The sequence below is a fragment of the Physcomitrium patens genome, chromosome 7 (assembly GCF_059467195.1).
Source record: "Physcomitrium patens ecotype Gransden chromosome 7, ASM5946719v1, whole genome shotgun sequence".
Lineage (NCBI taxonomy): Eukaryota > Viridiplantae > Streptophyta > Bryopsida > Funariales > Funariaceae > Physcomitrium > Physcomitrium patens.
The window spans coordinates 7,120,243-7,138,341 of record NC_143416.1 but is presented as its reverse complement, the minus strand read 5'-3'; the positions used below and the strand labels follow the sequence as shown (position 1 = coordinate 7,138,341).

At 32.5% G+C, this 18,099-nt stretch overlaps 1 protein-coding gene across 1 annotated transcript; it reads right to left on the bottom strand.

The window, feature by feature from the left end:
- Positions 1 to 16,161: 16,161 nt before the first annotated feature.
- Positions 16,162 to 17,920, bottom strand: LOC112284553 (uncharacterized). The gene is made up of 2 exons (XM_024524437.3): positions 17,128 to 17,920; positions 16,162 to 17,013 (listed from the first exon to the last, which is right to left on the bottom strand). Exons 1-2 carry the CDS (start codon positions 17,305 to 17,307, stop codon positions 16,759 to 16,761), a joined length of 435 nt encoding a protein of 144 aa, XP_024380205.1. The 5' UTR covers positions 17,308 to 17,920; the 3' UTR covers positions 16,162 to 16,758.
- Positions 17,921 to 18,099: the final 179 nt, after the last annotated feature.

The window sequence follows — 18,099 nt, the reverse complement described above, 5'->3', positions numbered from 1 at the left end:
GTGAGTTATAATTCGAGACAGTATTGATTTTGTAAAGAAAAATGAAAGATTATCAGTGATAATCATAAAGGAGAGGATTATCAAAGAATTAATCGACAGGCAAAAGAAAGACAGGAGCAATTACGCATCAGAAATATCCTACGGAAACGACAAAAAAGAATTGCAGGTCCAAGAAAAACCAAAGGAAAAAAAAATTCAAATTCAAATAGCAAAGAGATCAGTAATAACACCAATGGCCATGGGAGTGCCAGAAGTACCAATTGCAATACAAATGGGAGTAGAAGGAGACCGAACTACAAGTATGGCACCATTACCTATTTTTAATAGTTGGTCGAGCTTTGATCTCGATCACTATATATCTCAATTCTTGACACCCTGCGTGGCTAATAATGATAGAACTGAAGATATTTAGTTGAGATGATTGCTAGTAACTTTAAAAGATACAACTTTTGAATGGTATATTCAGTAACCAGTAGATAGATTTTTCAATTAGGAGGCCTTGAAGAACGCCTTCCTAACCCATTTTAGACCAATTGGATTTGAAGATCGGCTTCGAGAAAGTTTTATGAATAGTAGGATGTTTGAGGGAGAATCAATAGAATCCTATTATGGCCGGATCGTGGATATACTTTGTAAATGGATAAATAATCAAATGCCAGATGTGTTTATATTGTCAATATTAATCAATGGTTTGCATCCACGAGAATTGAAAATGTTTGTAAAAGAGGCTCGATCAGCTATAGTAGATGCATCGTTGGCATGAGCAAAGGTATCGAAAGAATGTCATTATGACCAATTATTAACAGTAGAGGCCACGATGATTCCAAGTTTAGAAAGCCAACAAATATAATTGGAAAATGTGTCGACGGGTAATTATCCACAAATGGCTGACTCCAACATGAAGAATGTTATGTTGCAACAACCAATTAATGCTACACCACTCCAAGCAATAGCGCCAATAATAATGACACCTTATTTTACATCGCCAATCTATCAACAACCGGAGTTGTTCACAAATGCGACTTTTAAAGATCCAAATGAAGCCTTGTTATTAAATCTAACTAAGAAAATGGAAGAATTGGCCGTGAATTTGGCCATAGATAAGGAGAAACGACATAAGCCTTCTAATATGAGACCTAATGTATGGTGTAATAATTGTAAGGGACAAGGTCATTTTGATATGGAATGTCCATCACCCAGACAAATAGATTTTCAATGTATATTTTGCGGAGGAAAGCACCCTACCCAAAATTGCTAGCATTTACAAAAGTAACAACAATTCAATAATCAGACCATGATCCCACTGACTCAATGAGAAGTGAATCAAGTTCAAATGGGAAATATGTATGGATGGAATGGAAATCAATCTAATAGACAAAATCAAACATTCAATAACTTTCAAAGTTCTAATTTTAATCAGGGATCTACATCAAATCCCCAGAACTATGGGAAGGAGCACCAGAAGTATTAGCAATATGCTCCACCGGCATCATCAAACCAAGTCCCCTCTATATCAATGGGACAACCAGGATCATTTTCTAACTCTATATGGAATAAGCCTAGTAGGTATATACTGATGGAGACACCCAATATGCCAGATGGAGGTATAAGAAGACCACTTCGTTGTTTCCATTGTAGACAGATTAGTCATTATGCCAGTGAATGTGCCAATCCTAGAGCGAGTGATAATTATGCACCAGTGTGTGCAAATTACAAGCAGTCAGGACATACTTATCAGCAATGTAATGCTCCGTTCAATTTCAATAATCGAGATCAATAGATCCAAAGGTAAGGAATAATGAAGGAGATAAATCAAGGTCCTTAAGATTCACTAGTTCATTGGATAGAAGTAGTCCAAGCTGTCCATACAAGAAGTAAGGAAAAAGAAAAATGATCAATTCAATATTTGGATGATCTTGAAGCGAAAGGCCAATTGAGCCCAATTATGGGGCCATCCAATCCAAGTCTTGACATGGGCCCTTTACTCAGTATAAGACCTGAATCAATTGTGCATCCCAATGAGGTACCAATTACAAAGGCTTCGGTTCCTTGTCAAGCTATTCCATTCTCTACACAGTTTTAGGAAACATTCTTTTCATTAAAAGATCCTCTCGAAGGTAAAAATTCCAAGAAAACTCCATCCACTGTTCCAATTCTAAGTCTAGGATGGAAGAATATCTTATCTCATGGAGTTAAATTCAAACCAATGAAAAGGAAGAGTGCATTGGGTATTACCTTACGTATGGAACCCCATGACATTTTGAAGGATCTGGATGCTATTCGACCTTCTTTTTTCTATGAAGCAACTTCTAGTGATCACACCAGAGTGCCATTCTACATTGAATTCATCATTAATATGACATAGGCAACGCAATAAGGAAGTTTGTGAAGTCAGTTTGAACCTTGACCCAGGTCCACCAACCATCGATGTTTCGATTGACGGTGTTATGATCTCGAGTGTTCATATAGATGGTGGTTCCAGCTTCAATTTAATGAATGCTGATACAATAGATGCTTTAGATTTGGAACACTTAGTACCCTTAACATTGGTGTTACGGATGGCAGATAATAGCCAAGTTAAATCAATGGATATTTTATGGAGTGTTCAAACTATAATTACTGATATTACATATGAAATTGACTACATCATCTTTCAGTTACAACGTTTGACTTTATCATATATAATTTTATTAGGATGACTCTAGCTTTATCAATCAAAAGCCAAGAACGATTGGGATCGGGGTGCTGTGATAATTGGCAAGGGCGGAAATAAAATGGTTTTACAAATGTACCTAGTACACTATCACGGAGAATCTCAATTATCAGCATCTGAATTGACGTCAGATGATGAGCTTAGCATCGATGATGATGCAGTAGGACCAATTACGAAGGCATCCGTGGAAGCAGACCAACACCTTGGAGTGATGTACCAATGTGGCCGTCTAGGAGAGTACTTGATATACCCGACGGATTCAAAAATCTCTACTAAAGTTAGTATTGATTGGATGACCAAGTATGATGTGCACCATATGAGTGCCCTGGACATAAGATTCAATACTTCGTACATGTCAGACTTACCGACTGATTTTCAACGAGCACGGGGGTTGAAATCAAACATTGCCACTGCACCTTTCTGTCAAACTATCAACTTGGCAACCACAGCAGAGCCTCGGACAATTAAGGTATATGAAGATATTAAGGAACAAGAGTTAACCTGCTAGACAAAAAATTTCTTGTATGATAAATCAGCTTTTGCTTTGACTTATGTTGATCTAAAAGGTATCTCCATTGAAGTCTATGAGCATCGTATCATTTTAGAGGAGAATACTAAACCTGTATGGCAGAGGCAATATTGCCTTAATCTTAAATATTTCCTCATAGTAAAGGAGAAATTAGACAAGCTTCTTGTAGTTGGTTTTATTTATCCAGTACCGAATAAAGAGTGGATTTATCCAATTGTGATGGTGCTGAAAAAGAATAGAAAAATCCGAATTTGTCAGGATTTCTAAAAACTTAATGCGGCCACTAAGAAAGATTACTTCCCATTACCTTTCACAGACAATATGGGTAACATGTTGTCATTATCACCAAGTAGTAAAAGAATAGGAGTGGGGCACGAGTTAAAGACATTCTGTGGTGTTGTTTTGGGTTGGTTGGAGTGCCATTTTCTTATATTTCTTGTATTTTTTAGAGTAGTAGTTTCAGTTAAGAGTTAACATTGAGGAGCGAGTCATAAGTGTTAATTGAAGATGTTCGAGAATGGATGAGTTAGTAGCAGCATCAATTGGAACTTCGTGATGCCCAAATCTTGAAACTGGAGGCTCAAGTCCATGAATTGGGAGAGTATAATGAAGATCTCTCAAATTAATTGAGGAAAGAGTCGATGGACGGACTAGAGAAGGAGGAAGAAGATTTGTAATTGGAACCAGATTCGATGGAATATACATTCAATAATGCAGCAAATGATCAATTGAGTGGGCCAGAGGAAATAGTACCTTTGTAGAATTTTGTTAAGTAGTTTTTAGATATGTAACAATTGTGTGTTTGTGAGGATGCTGTACAATTAGGAGTGGGACTATGTAGAATAGGTAAATAAACTTTGTGGTAAGTTATTAGTTGGTTATTGATAACCTTGAGAATTAGACTGATGGTTAAGCACTTTAGTTGGTAACAGTAGGTTGTTAGTGGAATAAATGATTAAGAATTCAAAGGGTCATAACCTTTGGAATCCGCTAGTTGATGGATCATCTTTTTGGTAGGATAAAGAGGTTGAGGAAAGGTAAGCCAAGAGCCAGACTGTGAGAGTTGTAAGCCGAGATATTCAATTCTGTGCAATGAATTGAGAAATTGAATACAATAGGTAAGCTGGAGATCAGTAATTGAATATATATAAACCACAAAGAGAGTAAGTGAGGGATGAACGGATAAGAATATGGAAGTATTGTTGAATTAAAAGTCATAGAATGGATTTTGAGTTGAATTAAGACGAAAGTAGTAATCTTTGGTCTTTTGTAATTTGATAATTGATTTCAGATAGCCAAAGTACAGTCAATTGTGACACTAATAGACCTAATTCATATAACCAATCTTTTCCCATGTTTGAATCCACTTCTATTAATTCAATTGGTTTGGTATATTGAAGCTTGAACACAATGAGAACAACAGGCTACGTGGCGACATTTCATAGGACTTGCAATATGTGTTGACTTTATAAGACACATGCCTTGACTCACAAGGCAAGTTTTTCTACGTGTGTGCCACATAGTTAGTTTGGTCTTTAAGCTAATAATATTTGTGGAACATGGCCAACTTGTTGACCACGTTTCTAATCCCAAAAAGTCAATTAAAGATACCTTTAAAATCAAAGCAGCATCTATGAAGCTTCTAAGAAGCTTGCATATCAAATACTATAGAATTAACTTACTTTTACCTACTTTTACTTACTTCTATCTATTTATACATGTAATTATTGGCTTACATGCATATGTTCGTGATAATATATCAAAATTAGAGTTGTTGTAAAAGTATCTTTTAAGCTTTGAAAAACTTCCTCTACTTTGGAGTCCTAGTCCAACTTGTATTTGCATGTCAATTGCATAAGTGGAGGAGCGATCTTGGAGTAATTTCTAACAAAAATCATGTAGAATTTTGTAAATCCAAGAAAGCATTAGACATCTCATACAGTTTTTGACTTTGCTCAATTGATGATTGCTTGTATCCTCTTTGAATCCATAAAAAGGCCTTTGTTGGAAATAATATATCTAACATATTTGACTTGAGCTGCATGAAATATATACTTCTCTAGTTTTGCATATAGCCCAATATTTTGTAGCTTTTCCAACACAAGGCAAACATATTTTTTGTGGTCTTTCGAATTCTTGAAAAAGATTAAAATATCATCCAAATAGATCACAACAAAGTCATCAAGATGCTTATAAAATATATCATTTATTAATTGTTGGAATATGGCTGATGCATTGGTAAGTCTAAAAGGCATAATATCCTATTTAAAATATCCATATCTGATACAAAATGCTATCTTCCATTCATCTCCCTCCTTAATATTTACCAAGTTATACACGCCTTGTAGATCAATCTTCATAAAGATCTTTACTTGACTATGTTGATCAAGAAGTTTGGATATCAATAGCAATGGATATCGATTCTTTAGCATGATTTTAGTAAGATTACAATAATTGACACACATCCTAAAGATCTATCTTTCTTCTTCATAAATAATATTGGAGCACCAACTAGTAACTTGGAATGTCGAATAAAATTCTTAGCCAAATTTTCTTCAATATATTCTTTTAAAGATACAAACTCATTTTGGGATAAATTGTAGATGGGTTCAAATGGTGGTTGAGTGTCTTTTTGAAGGTCAATCGCACAATCATAAGGGTGATGCTTTGGCAAGATGGACGTATTTTTCTTTTCAAATACATCTATAAAATCCTTATATGCCTCTGATATTATTGTTGTAGCAACTACAGGTTCCAATTGTAGATTTACGTAGACACCAAATGTAGTGCCCTGTTTGGTCACCTTCATAAATGTTTTAGCTCTAATAAATAAATGTTGTTTAAGTTTTGGCTTGTTGGGTGGTAGAAGCTTTTTCATAGATTTGGAGGCTCTATGATCTATTAGATGAAAATTTAGCTTTCAAGATATCTAATCTATCAGTGGATTGTATTTTTCAAGCCATAAGAGTCTTAAAATGATTGGACTTGATAGTAATCTAATGACGTTGAATACTACTTCATTGCTATGGTTGCTAAAAATTACTTCTAATGGAATTAGTTCATGAGTGACATCTGCAGAGAATAAAGGTCGACCATCTATTACTTCTATATATATGACTTTGGATTTTTTGACTATATAGATTTTGTGTGATCTAAAAAATTCTTTGTTAATAAAACATGCAGAGGCTCTCGAGTCAAGTAATGCATGACATTCTAATTTTGTGACTCCTAATTATACAAGTATAGTAAAATAATGGGAAGAGCTAGCAAAGAATACATGACTTTTTTTGATTTGTGATAGTAAAGAATCCAGCGGTACGATCTCTATTATGGCTGATACCCTTATTTTTTTGCAAAGCTTTTGATGATGTGGTCGCACTCATCATTTGATATGTATGTTGGCATTTTTTTAAATAATTATTAACCTTGTAGCTAGGTTTTTTACAATATAAACATTGGCTAAGTTTCCTTTGACACTTTTTTTCTTATTCAAAAAGAGATTTGAAGCAAACTACATCATTGTGCATATCTTTTGCTTTCAAATGCTCATAAGAATTGCATGGTGAAGAAGCTGCAAAATAATTGGTATATACATGTGACATAATTAAAGAATATTTATCTTGTTATTGTTGAAATAAATGGTTATCGCACTTCACAGCTTGACTAATGGCTTTATTAAGTGTTTGAGGATCTGGCATAGACAACAATAAGTTCTTGACATCATCTCTTAATCTCTAATGAAATTAGCTCATCAACACATCTTTTCTCCAATTTATATCACATATTGATTGTCAAAAATCTAAGGCATACATTGATGTAAAATGCATTTTTTGTCAAAGGCTTTGAATTCTAGTTGTTGAAGAACAAATCTTATCATATTCACAAAATGCTTTTACAAATGCTGTCAAAAATGCTTCAAAATTGTGCAATATAGAAAAATTCTTTTCAAATAATGGAACAAATTAAAATAAAGCTTGACTTAAAAGCAAGTTTTTAACCAAACCAACACGAGATGCTTTAGTAGAATATCTTTGAGATTGAAGCAAAGTGATTAGTCATACTTGATTTATAAAGCCACGAAATTTTGAGTAGGTACCATCAAACTCTTTTGGAAGGCTAATCCTTGGTTATTTTGCTATTATTGTTGTTAGATCATTGCTTTGAATGGATGCACCTCCCATATTTGAAGTAGACATAGTTGTTTGAGAATTTTGAACCTCTATTGTCATTTAATGTAGTAGTTGAGGCACTTTGATTTTTTGACTATTATGTATGGTCATATATAGTTATTCATTTTACTTTGATAAAGTCTTTGTCCTGATCCTCAATGCTTCAAGAACATTAATAATATAATCTAATTTGATCTTTTTAGAGTTTGTCATATTGACTTTTCCACCTTCTGCCATAGAAAATCAGAGAATTACACACATTCAAAAGAAAAAAAACCTAATTTATGGTATAAAAAAAAATATCAAAAAAATATTTTAAAAAAAATAATATTAGTCTATGGAGGGTAATCCACAACCCCTAGAATGGTATAGTATTTCCAAGAAGATGAGTAATCCATTCTCTGTTAAAGAAAATCAAGCTTCTAATATTATCTTATATCAATCTTGACAAATTTTTAGGGACCATATACAAGACAAGGATTCAAGTCCAAGAAATAGAGTTAGCTCAACATCAAAACAATAACTAAAAACAAAGCAAGAAAATCCTAGCTTAACGATAAGAAGTGAGTTGTCTAGATTGAGGATCCCTTTAACCTTAACTCCTATATATACTATATCCTAGAAAAATTCTTGAAAAGTTTTTATGGGGCTTGGGAACAAAACAAGCCTAAGTTCCTTCTTCATAAACTTCTTAAATCATCTAAAGTCTCCTAAAACCTTTTTAGATCTTCTATGACCTTCTAAAACTTTTTTAGAATCTTATAGAATCTTTTGAAACCTTCTTAGAACCTACTAGAACCTCCTAAAATCTTCTCAAACCTTCTTCAATTCTATGCCCGTGACATTTATGTAACTTCAATTTGTGAAAAAATAGGCTTACTAGTAGCTATTCCAAAACAATTTAAGGAGTTTCAAGATGTCTTTCACAAAATAATATTGACATATTGCTAAACTATCAACTATATGATTATACCATCGATCTTCAAGAAGAGACTCAACTACCATTTGGCTCAATCTACAATCTACAATCTATCATAGAACAAGCTTTCATCATTAAAAAATTACATCAACAAAAAATTTGTAAAGAATTTTATTCCACATTCTAAATCTCTAGTAGATGCTTTAATACTTTTCATGAAGAAAAAAGATAGATATTTGAAAATATATATTAATTATTGTGGCCTTAATAAAATAATAATAATAATAATAAATTATTATCCATTATTATTGATATCAAGGCTTTTGGAGCAACTCAATTAAGCCAAGATCTATACTGAAATAGATCTCTATAGAGCTTATAATTTTGTATAAATTAAAGAAGCACATGAATAGAAGACAATATTTTAGATAACGTATAGATATTTTGAATATAATGTCATACCTTTTAGATTGACAAATGCTCTAGCTATATTCCAACGTTTGATGAATGATGTTTTTTAAGAATTCTTAAATAAGTTTGTTATCTACTATCTTGATGATATCTTAATCTATTCCAATACTCTTAAAGAGCATAAAGAATATCTAAGATTAGTCTTGTAAAAATTACAAGATATAAGATTATATGCAAAATTAGAAAAATATATATTCTATTGATTAAAAGTAGAATTTTTTTAATATATTATATTCAATAAAGGCCTATTGATAGATCTAAAGAAAATTGAAGTTGTAATGAAGTAAAAAATTCCAAAGATAATATGGAATATATAATATTTCTTTAAATTTATAATAAATTTTTTTTACAATTGTAGACTCTTTCCTAAAAGTGCATCACTTGCTGGAAGATGAAATATATTCTATGATCATATATATATATATATATATATTACAAAAAATTAAGTATTTTATGTCAATTAAAATTAAAAATTAGTGCCAAGCTCATTGAAATATGTCATTATTTTGTTTTGATTTTGTAATTCCATATCAATTTAAGAAGCAGTAAAGACTATCAAATGTTTTATTGAAAAGAGCATATCTTACTCCAAAGACTAAAAAAGCAGCATTTAATTAGCAAAATAGAACTTTCTTGAAGCCAAAATAATTTTGTCTTTATGCTACTTCTATGATTACACTTATTGATTTAAGTTTTCTTGAATAATTCTATACAACATCATCTAACATCTCATTAATTCATAATATCAAGTTGTACCTTAATAATGACAAATTTAAGTTTATAAAAAAATCTTTTGTATTTTGAAGATTGTTTATATATTTGAGAATGTAAATAATTTTATCAAAGAAATATTATTTTTGACCAAGAATCTTAATGTATATCAAAGTTTTAAAAATTACTTTTTGAGATATTGAAGGTTGATATCAAATTTTTTTTTCTATCTTTGATCCTCAAAATAATGGTCAAACAAAATAAGTCAATAAAGTTTTAAAATAGTATTATGATGTACTATGAACTTTCAACAAAATGATTGGAACTTGTATTTATCTTTAAAAAAAATTACTTATAATAATATTCTTCTTTTTTTGAGTCAACAATCATTATTTTATGTCAATTTTGGTTACCATCCAAATCTTCATATATTAGATAATTCAATAGATGAAAATTTAGCAGTTAAAGAACTTATAATATAATTATTATAGCTCTAGATAATTTTAAAGCTCCAATTATAAGTAACTCAAGATTCTTACAAAGCATCTTCAAATAAATTTAAAAAAAAACTCTTACTTTTTAAGTTAAAAATAATGTATGGCTTCTTTGACAAAATATTAAAACCTATTGGCCTTATAATAAATTAGACTATAAAAAACTATGACCATTTTATATTCAAAAGCAAATCAATTTAATAGCTTATTGATTAGAACTACCTATATCAAAGAAGGTACATCCAATCTTTTATGTTTCATTCTTAGAAGCTTATATAGAATAAATTATTTGAAAAAGAATATAACCATCACCACTTTGCATTGAAATAGATAATCATATCGAATATAAGATAAAAAAAAGTCCTTGATTCTTGATAAAGGATATACAAGTTGGAATACTTTATTCACTGGCATAGCTACAATATCAATGAGTGTATATACAAACTATCAAAAAATCTACTTAATGAATGGCAAAAGGTACAAGAATTTCATTGATGCTATTCTCAAAAATCGAAATCTATTTTAAAAGGGCTTTTATAAGAAGTTTCTACTATAATATTATATTATAAAGAAGAGAGCATGTATTGCTTACAACAACCTTAGGGTTTAATATATCCAATTTATGATCCAACATATTAAATAGAAAAGTATTTAGGGAGTATTTAGATCATGAATCTCAAGTAGAACAAGAACTAAAGTTTTTTTATCATAGCTATTATATCAATCATTCGACCTCTCATAATCTTTGCAAGATCATCCTTAAGATGAAGTTTGATCTTTTAGAAGGAAGAAATATCCAAGCTATAGTTAATTCAACTAGAAAAATTTCCAAGATGATATAAAGAACATGAATCAAAATAAAAAAAATCTTAAAACTCTCTTATATAACTCAAGAAGAATAAATATTCACTTCAAAAGTAATATAGTATTAAGTTTAGAATTACTATTTCCAAAAATAAAAAGAATATACACTCTTAAAACTAAACTAAGAACAAAAGAAGCTTTGATAAGAATATAGAAGGCTTCATTCTTGCCTCCATATATACTATCTAATTAAGAGCTATGTAGCAATGTTTTATAGGACCTTCAACATGTGTCTAAATTGCAAGACACATGTTTTAACTTATAAGGCAAGTTTTTTATATATGTGCCATATAATTAGTAGGTGGAATAAGCTACCAATATATATAATGTGTGACTAACTTGTTGACTAAGTTTCTAACCTACAAACACATTTAAAGTCAAAGTGATGTCTATGAAGGTTCTTTAGAAGATATTATGAAATTAATCTTCTTTCATTTATTTCTACTTAATCATATAGATATGTATTAGAGTAAATATGTATGTTTACAATAAATGATGCTCAAGCTTTAATTATTCTATTGCAAGTTGATGCAATAGAATCTAATAAAGTTAAAATACCAATGATATAAATCTTAAAGAAAGAAATCTTTAATATACTCTTGTGTCACTCAAAAGAACTAAAAAATCACTTAAAGATAGTATTATATTGAATTAGAATGGCTATTGCTAAAGATAAGAAGACTAAAAAATCTTAAAATAAGATTAAAGATCAAAAAAGGCATTGATAAAAATTAAGAAGGCTTCATTCTTGCCTCCATATATATTATTTGATTATGAATTACATAATGATGTTCTATAGAACCTCCAATACATGTTGACTTTATTAGACACATGTCTTAACTTACAAGGTAAGTTTTTATATATGTACCACATAGTTAGTTTGTTCTACAAGCTACCAATATATGTAATATATGGTTAACTTCTTGATCAAATTTTTAACCTATTAATAAACTAAAAATATATATAAAATCAAAATTATATCTTTGAAGCTTTTAAGAAGCTTTTCTAAAATATATTATGAAATTAATCTATATTTACTTACTTTTAACTAATCATATGGATAATTATTGAAATAAATATATATATCTACAACATGAAGTTATTTTTCATGGATGTTTTGAAGGCCTTAATGTTAATCAAGTCGTAAGAATATGTCTTTCTCAAGCAAATGAATGTGACCATTATTACTATTTGAGTAGAACTATCTATCTTTTAAATAGAAATCAATGAACAACATATATTGTAACTATTGTTCTATAAATCTTCAAATTCTTATATATATAAAAGTAATACTCTTTATAAAAATTGGAATTAAAAAGAAAGGTGATGTTACAAACATCCAAGAAGATAATTCTAAAGATATTTTTAATATATTTTTTAAGATTTTTAAAATATTCTAGTAGATTCTAAAAAAAATCTAAGAGGATTAAAGAAGTTATCCAAGAAAGATCTTAAGGTTTCTTTCTCTCCAAGCAATACAAAAACTTCTTAAGAAACTTCCTAATATCTAGTATGTATTGGAATCAAGGCTAAGAAGATCCTCAGTCTCAATGATGTATCTCTTGAAGATCTAACTCACTTCTCTTGGTATTGATTTTGTATTCATCTAATTTAATTAAGTTCATACTAGCTTTCTTGTTAAAACTTTCACGTTCAACTTCTTTTTTAATCTTTTGTATAATATATCCATGATTTGTAATAGTTGCAAACCTATTCTTACTCTTGTCAAGGATAGCATCCATAATATTTTCTTCTATCTCTATAATAGATAACTTTAACAAATCCAAAAGTTTGACAATTTCTACAAAAAAGAGTAATTTACTTTCTTCAAAGAAAAAATCAATGTTAGAAAATAAAAAATATTAATTCAAAGGTAGGTAGTTTGTAACCTTCAAATTACAATAAAAGAAGTAAAATAATTCACTCACTTCTAAAACAAATTAAGAATAGTAAATTAGGACTCTTATCAAATTATCAAAGACATGAATTGCAAACAATCAAAACATCAATACACTGATGTATCATTCAAAAAGAGTAGATATTTATTTAAAGGTAGTTTAATATTAAAACTAGAATGAATATTAGTAGAAATAAGAAGACTAGAGACTCTTAAAATAATATTAACAACAAAAAAAAGCATTAACAAAAATATAGAAGGTTTCTTTCTTGCTTCTACATGTATACTATCTAATTAAGAGTTATGTGGCAACATTCTATAGGACCTTTGATATGTGTTCAACTTGCACAACATATATCTAATTTGTAAAACAAGTTTCTTATATACATGCCATGTTGCCAACTTATATAATAAGTTATCAATGTGACCAAGTTTTCAACCTACCAATCATCTACAAATATATATAAAATCAAATCCACATCTATAAAGCTTTTAAGAAGCTTCTCTACTATATATCATTAAAATAATTTATTTTTACTTACTTATATTTAATTTCTTTAATCTAGATAAATATATATGTGACACATCTTTAATTTAGAACAAAAATCATAAGATTGTTTAAATTTTGTAGCAACTTTTTATAATTAAAGCTACAAATAATTTTTGATATTAGTTTAAAAAAATATTTGTCTCTAAAATTTCATGTTAGAGAATTATGTTGTTTTTCAAATGCTTACAATTATAATTGATATTTAAAAATATGTAATTTTTATTGATAAATAAGATGAGGTTATGTTCAAATATAAAAAAACTTTACAAATATGTACAAATTCAAGAAAAGAGTATGTCTTTATTGTTTATATATTAATTTTATCTACTTTCAAAAGAATAAAACTATTGATGATTGTAAGAAGATAATTATTCTTATAGTACAAAATAATAATTTCTAGACTAGGCATTATGTATAAAGGGAAAATGAAACATTTAGAGTTAGTTTCCATAATATAGAATACATCTATTGTGTTGCACTCAGCAAAATCTCAGCCGGACAAATGAATCATTACATCAGCAAATCAAGCTTCAAACATGAAGAAAAACTTGGATGAAGCATAAGAAAATCAAACTATTAAAATTCTGTTATGAAAGAGAGAGCTATATTGATCACTGATCATTCACTCTTTGCAGCATCTGTTGACCTTGAGCTCTTGTGCGGTGTTGACAACGAGGAGAGAGAGAGAGAGAGAGAGAGAGAGAGAGAGATTGTACTCCTGTAGCTGCTCCGAGATGAGCTATGGTGTGAACACTGAAAACCCGGCTCCATTCACAGTCGTCGCCTCATTCAACGCTTTTTGTAAAGAAAACAGCGAGTTAATATGCGGCAGAAAGGAAAAAGCCGTCGTCACTACTTTCTGTGCATCAGTCAAAACAATCTTGAGGTCAAAAGCTGTGCACTGCAAATAAAAAATAAAAGCATAAACAAAGAGGGAAAAAGGGCTTGGATGTCGAGTCATCAAATCCGCTCCGACGTTGGCTCGTTGGCTGACCACGAGCCGCTAGATCTTCATGGATGGTCGAAAACTGTTTGGAAAAGCTAGATCTTGGCTTGACCTCAGTATCAGTATCACCGATCAGATGGTTCACAAAGAAGGGGTGATTCACATGTACAAAAAAACCGAAGTGCTGGAATCAGAAGAGTATTGGTACCGTCTAGATCAGAGAGGAAGGAAGCTTGCCCGGCTGCGATTGATCCACGCAGCTCGGAGGTCGGTTCTTAACAGCTGAGCGACTGAATGAACGCACGAATACGGTAGTTGAGTAAATGCTGAAAGGAAGGGGGTGGCGTTTCTCCATACGCGCCAGTTTTGCAAGTTGCCCCAAGCCGACTCAGCAACGCAACTAGAGCTTCAAGTGGTTACCAATTTCATAGCAAAGCTTGGCCTTGTCTCATGTCCCTTGCCCCATGTGAGCAGAATCAGAACTAAATCTGAGAAGAAGCTTTCGAGAGCATACTCAGCTGGAGGTCATCGTCGGTGGCAGTCATGTGTCGATCTACCTAGCTAGTAAACAGAAGTGCAAAGTTGTTGTTATGATTCCTCCTAATCTTATAATCGTCAGGACCTCACTCCTTATAATTTGCGATGCGATTCTCCGCCTCGTGATTGGTTCTCGCCAATCTGCTGTAGTATCTTTCGATGGGAAACGACGATACGCCGACGTCGAGTCAGCAAGGGAGTTGCTTGAAATTCTGGTCAGTAATGGGAGAGGAAAAGAAAATAGTTGGCCCCTGTGGCTTCGAAAAACAAACTGGTGACGCTGGTGCTGTGAGACTTCTCTGCGGCGGACAAGTGGCTATTTCGTCGAGAAACGTTTCAGGATCTCGAGCTTGCTTGAGTAGAGCAGGGCGAAAGTCGGCTTGCGCCGCTCCGCAGAAATGGGTTCGACATTGACTGCTCCACGGTGGCTAATCCTGCTCAAGTTTCGGTGAAAGCTTTGAAGCCAGACCCGCTAAACGATGAAGGCGGAGTTGGGCTATTTGTTCCCTAATTGTAGAATGCCATGAGCAATATCACAGAGGAACTTACACCAGAGAAAGTATATGCACTTGAAAAGCTGACTTGGCATATGGTTCGGCCATGTCGTTGAGTGTAGAGGTGCCACAACCCATTTCTTATTTTGGATCTTTATTCTTTTTTCAAAGTATGTTCTTCAATCTCCTAGATTGGAATATTAATAGTGGTGGGAACTGTTAATGTTACACAAAACCATTTACATTCTTTGAAATTGTCTAATCCCAATTACTCTCCTCTCATCTAACTATTTATATATATATATATATATATATACATATATATTATTTTCAAAAAAAGAAATAAAATAAAATAAATAAAAATGCATATTGATTTAAACTAAAACAAGCACAACTAAACACATATACATAAAAATGCATATATTTATTTATATAATTATTAACATAAAATTGTTAATGTCTGAAAATTATTCTATTGAAAATTGTATAAATAAATAATATTAATACATTCATCAAAAATTACAATAAATTAAAGAAGAATAGAGTTTTATTGAACAATGAAATAACAAGCTATCAAAATCTGATAGTGTTTGATTTCACCATAGAGCCCTACAACTAGTGCACTACCAAGAATCAATCTCCAAACCAAGCCCTTGCAAAAATGAACATGTGAAACCATTCTTTGTTCTAATTACAAAGCCTGTAAGCCTAATAAAAACAACAACAACAACATTTATGATACAGATCAAATACTCTATTGGTTTTTAATAATAAGAAAATACAATGTTCAGAATTATTCTATCTACCTGTATCTGCACTAATATTACATCAACGTAATATATTTCAATGATAATTGGAAAAAAAAAAAAAAAATCATTAAATATCTAAACACATGTTTTCTTCTCCATATGATTACAGGTAAGGCATTTTGCAAACGTACATCTACAAACACCTTTCATTCTCTAAATTCATTTATTTTATTTTCTTACATCTATATGAGACTTTTAACCAATAACCATCTCATTCAATCCAGTTTTTTGATAATCATAACAACAGTATTTGCTCCTAAATAGTTAACATTAATTACTTTTATTTCCCCATTCTTCTACCCTTTTTTTTTCTTTTTTTTTTTTCCTCCAGGTGTACAGAATGGATCATTGAATGTAGACATAGCATGGTTTCGTTCTCGAGGAAATTTTCTGTGGCTCTAGAATGGCATTGCCACAAATGCATCTACGGAGAGAATAGATCCACAGAAGGGCTTATGAGTTAGGCTTGATAGCTCATGCAGCGCCGAAAGGCGGCACGACGCGTCGCATCACATCGCATCGCATCGCAGCGGAGCGGAGCGCAGGGGATCGGGGGTGGATCGAATCAGAAGCCCCGGAATGACGTGGCCGTCGGCCTTGCCACACGAAAATCCAGATGCACAGGTAGTTGTGGGCTCAAAGCAGCACTGGATCACTACGGATACCCAGTGCTTCTTAGTCGCCCAATGACGGTGGTGGAATAGGCTTTCACAATATCGTCGCGCTCTGCTCTGCTTCCAAGCCAGCCAGCCACCCAGAATCGTTGCTCCAGCCTGGCCCCCCACTTCTGCCCCCCTACAACCCTACCCCAATCAGCTCGCAATGGTGATTTTCCGTCCATCTGTGCGATAATGTCACTACCCCTGATTCGCCATCCCCGTTTTGTGGGCAGAGCGACGCGCCCCAAGGCCTGAACAGAGAAAAGCTCGTCTTATTGCTGAAACTGAATGTCTGGAGCCTGGCACAGATACCACCTACATTGACGAAGCCTTGAAGGTCGTCTGCCTGGGTGTTCACGACGCACCTGGATTCTTTGGCCAGACGAAGGCAGCCGATTTGCGTAGAACTGAGATGCGTAGATCTCCCTGCGCAGGCTGCAGAAGGGTTTCGTGCGCTGCGGAGTTGGCAACGAAGTGAAGAGACGACTTCTTCTCAGTGCAATATTCAAAATCCGTCTTGCTGTAGCAGCAGCGATATCACCCATCTTCCCAAACTCTGTCGAAGTGGTCCCGCTTCGATGCCCCCCCCCCCCTGCATCACCTGGCTACATATAAGAGTGGTTCGGCAGCAAGCTGTAGAAGCCATCGAAGCCTTCGCTAATTTCTTCCACCTAGAGAAACGTAGGAAACTGTCACTCGCCACGAAAACTTAGTAACCATGCTGAAACCCTAATGTTGCCCCACCTCACGAAAACAGATCGAGATAGAGGGTGGACAGAAATAGAAAAGCGACTGTGGCGGAAAGTCCCAAAACCTGACGTGGGAAATGAAAAAGTGAAAGGTATGTGAGGGATTCTCTTTGGATCCCTATCACCGTGCTTTTGGCAACACATCATGTTGGTAATGCTCCCCACAGAAATGTATCATACTTTGGTTCGGTTGACAAAACATTTCTTTTCAGTGATGAATTATAATATTTAATTTGTGGAATTATTCCGATTTTTATTTATTCACTTGACAATTTGAAATGTCAAATTTTGATGTAACTTCTGTTCAATGTTTTTGTTCATATTCTTCTTTAATATTAATTTTCGCAAACGTCTATGCCGTTAAGCATGGGAACTGTCTCTGAGAATTACACATGGTTTAATGCTTTTGACCCTTTTAACCAAAAAAAAAAAAACAAAATTCAAAATAAGAGTGTCCATTTCAAAAAATGAAAAATGAAAAATCTTCACAACGAACAAGAATACTTGAACCCCAAATTTGTTTTACGAATAAGTGGTTTAGGAACAAGTGACAACAACTTGGAACACTATGTTAACTTTGTCTTTTCT

What these genes read in the sequence shown, in the direction of transcription:
- LOC112284553 (XM_024524437.3), bottom strand. Translation starts at nt 17,307, where the DNA reads ATGGGTGATATCGCTGCTGCTACAGCAAGACGGATTTTGAATATTGCA. An exon ending in CGTCTGGCCAAAGAATCCAG is followed by an intron (nt 17,014 to 17,127) that starts GTGCGTCGTGAA and finishes TTCTCTGTTCAG; the next exon opens with GCCTTGGGGCGCGTCGCTCT.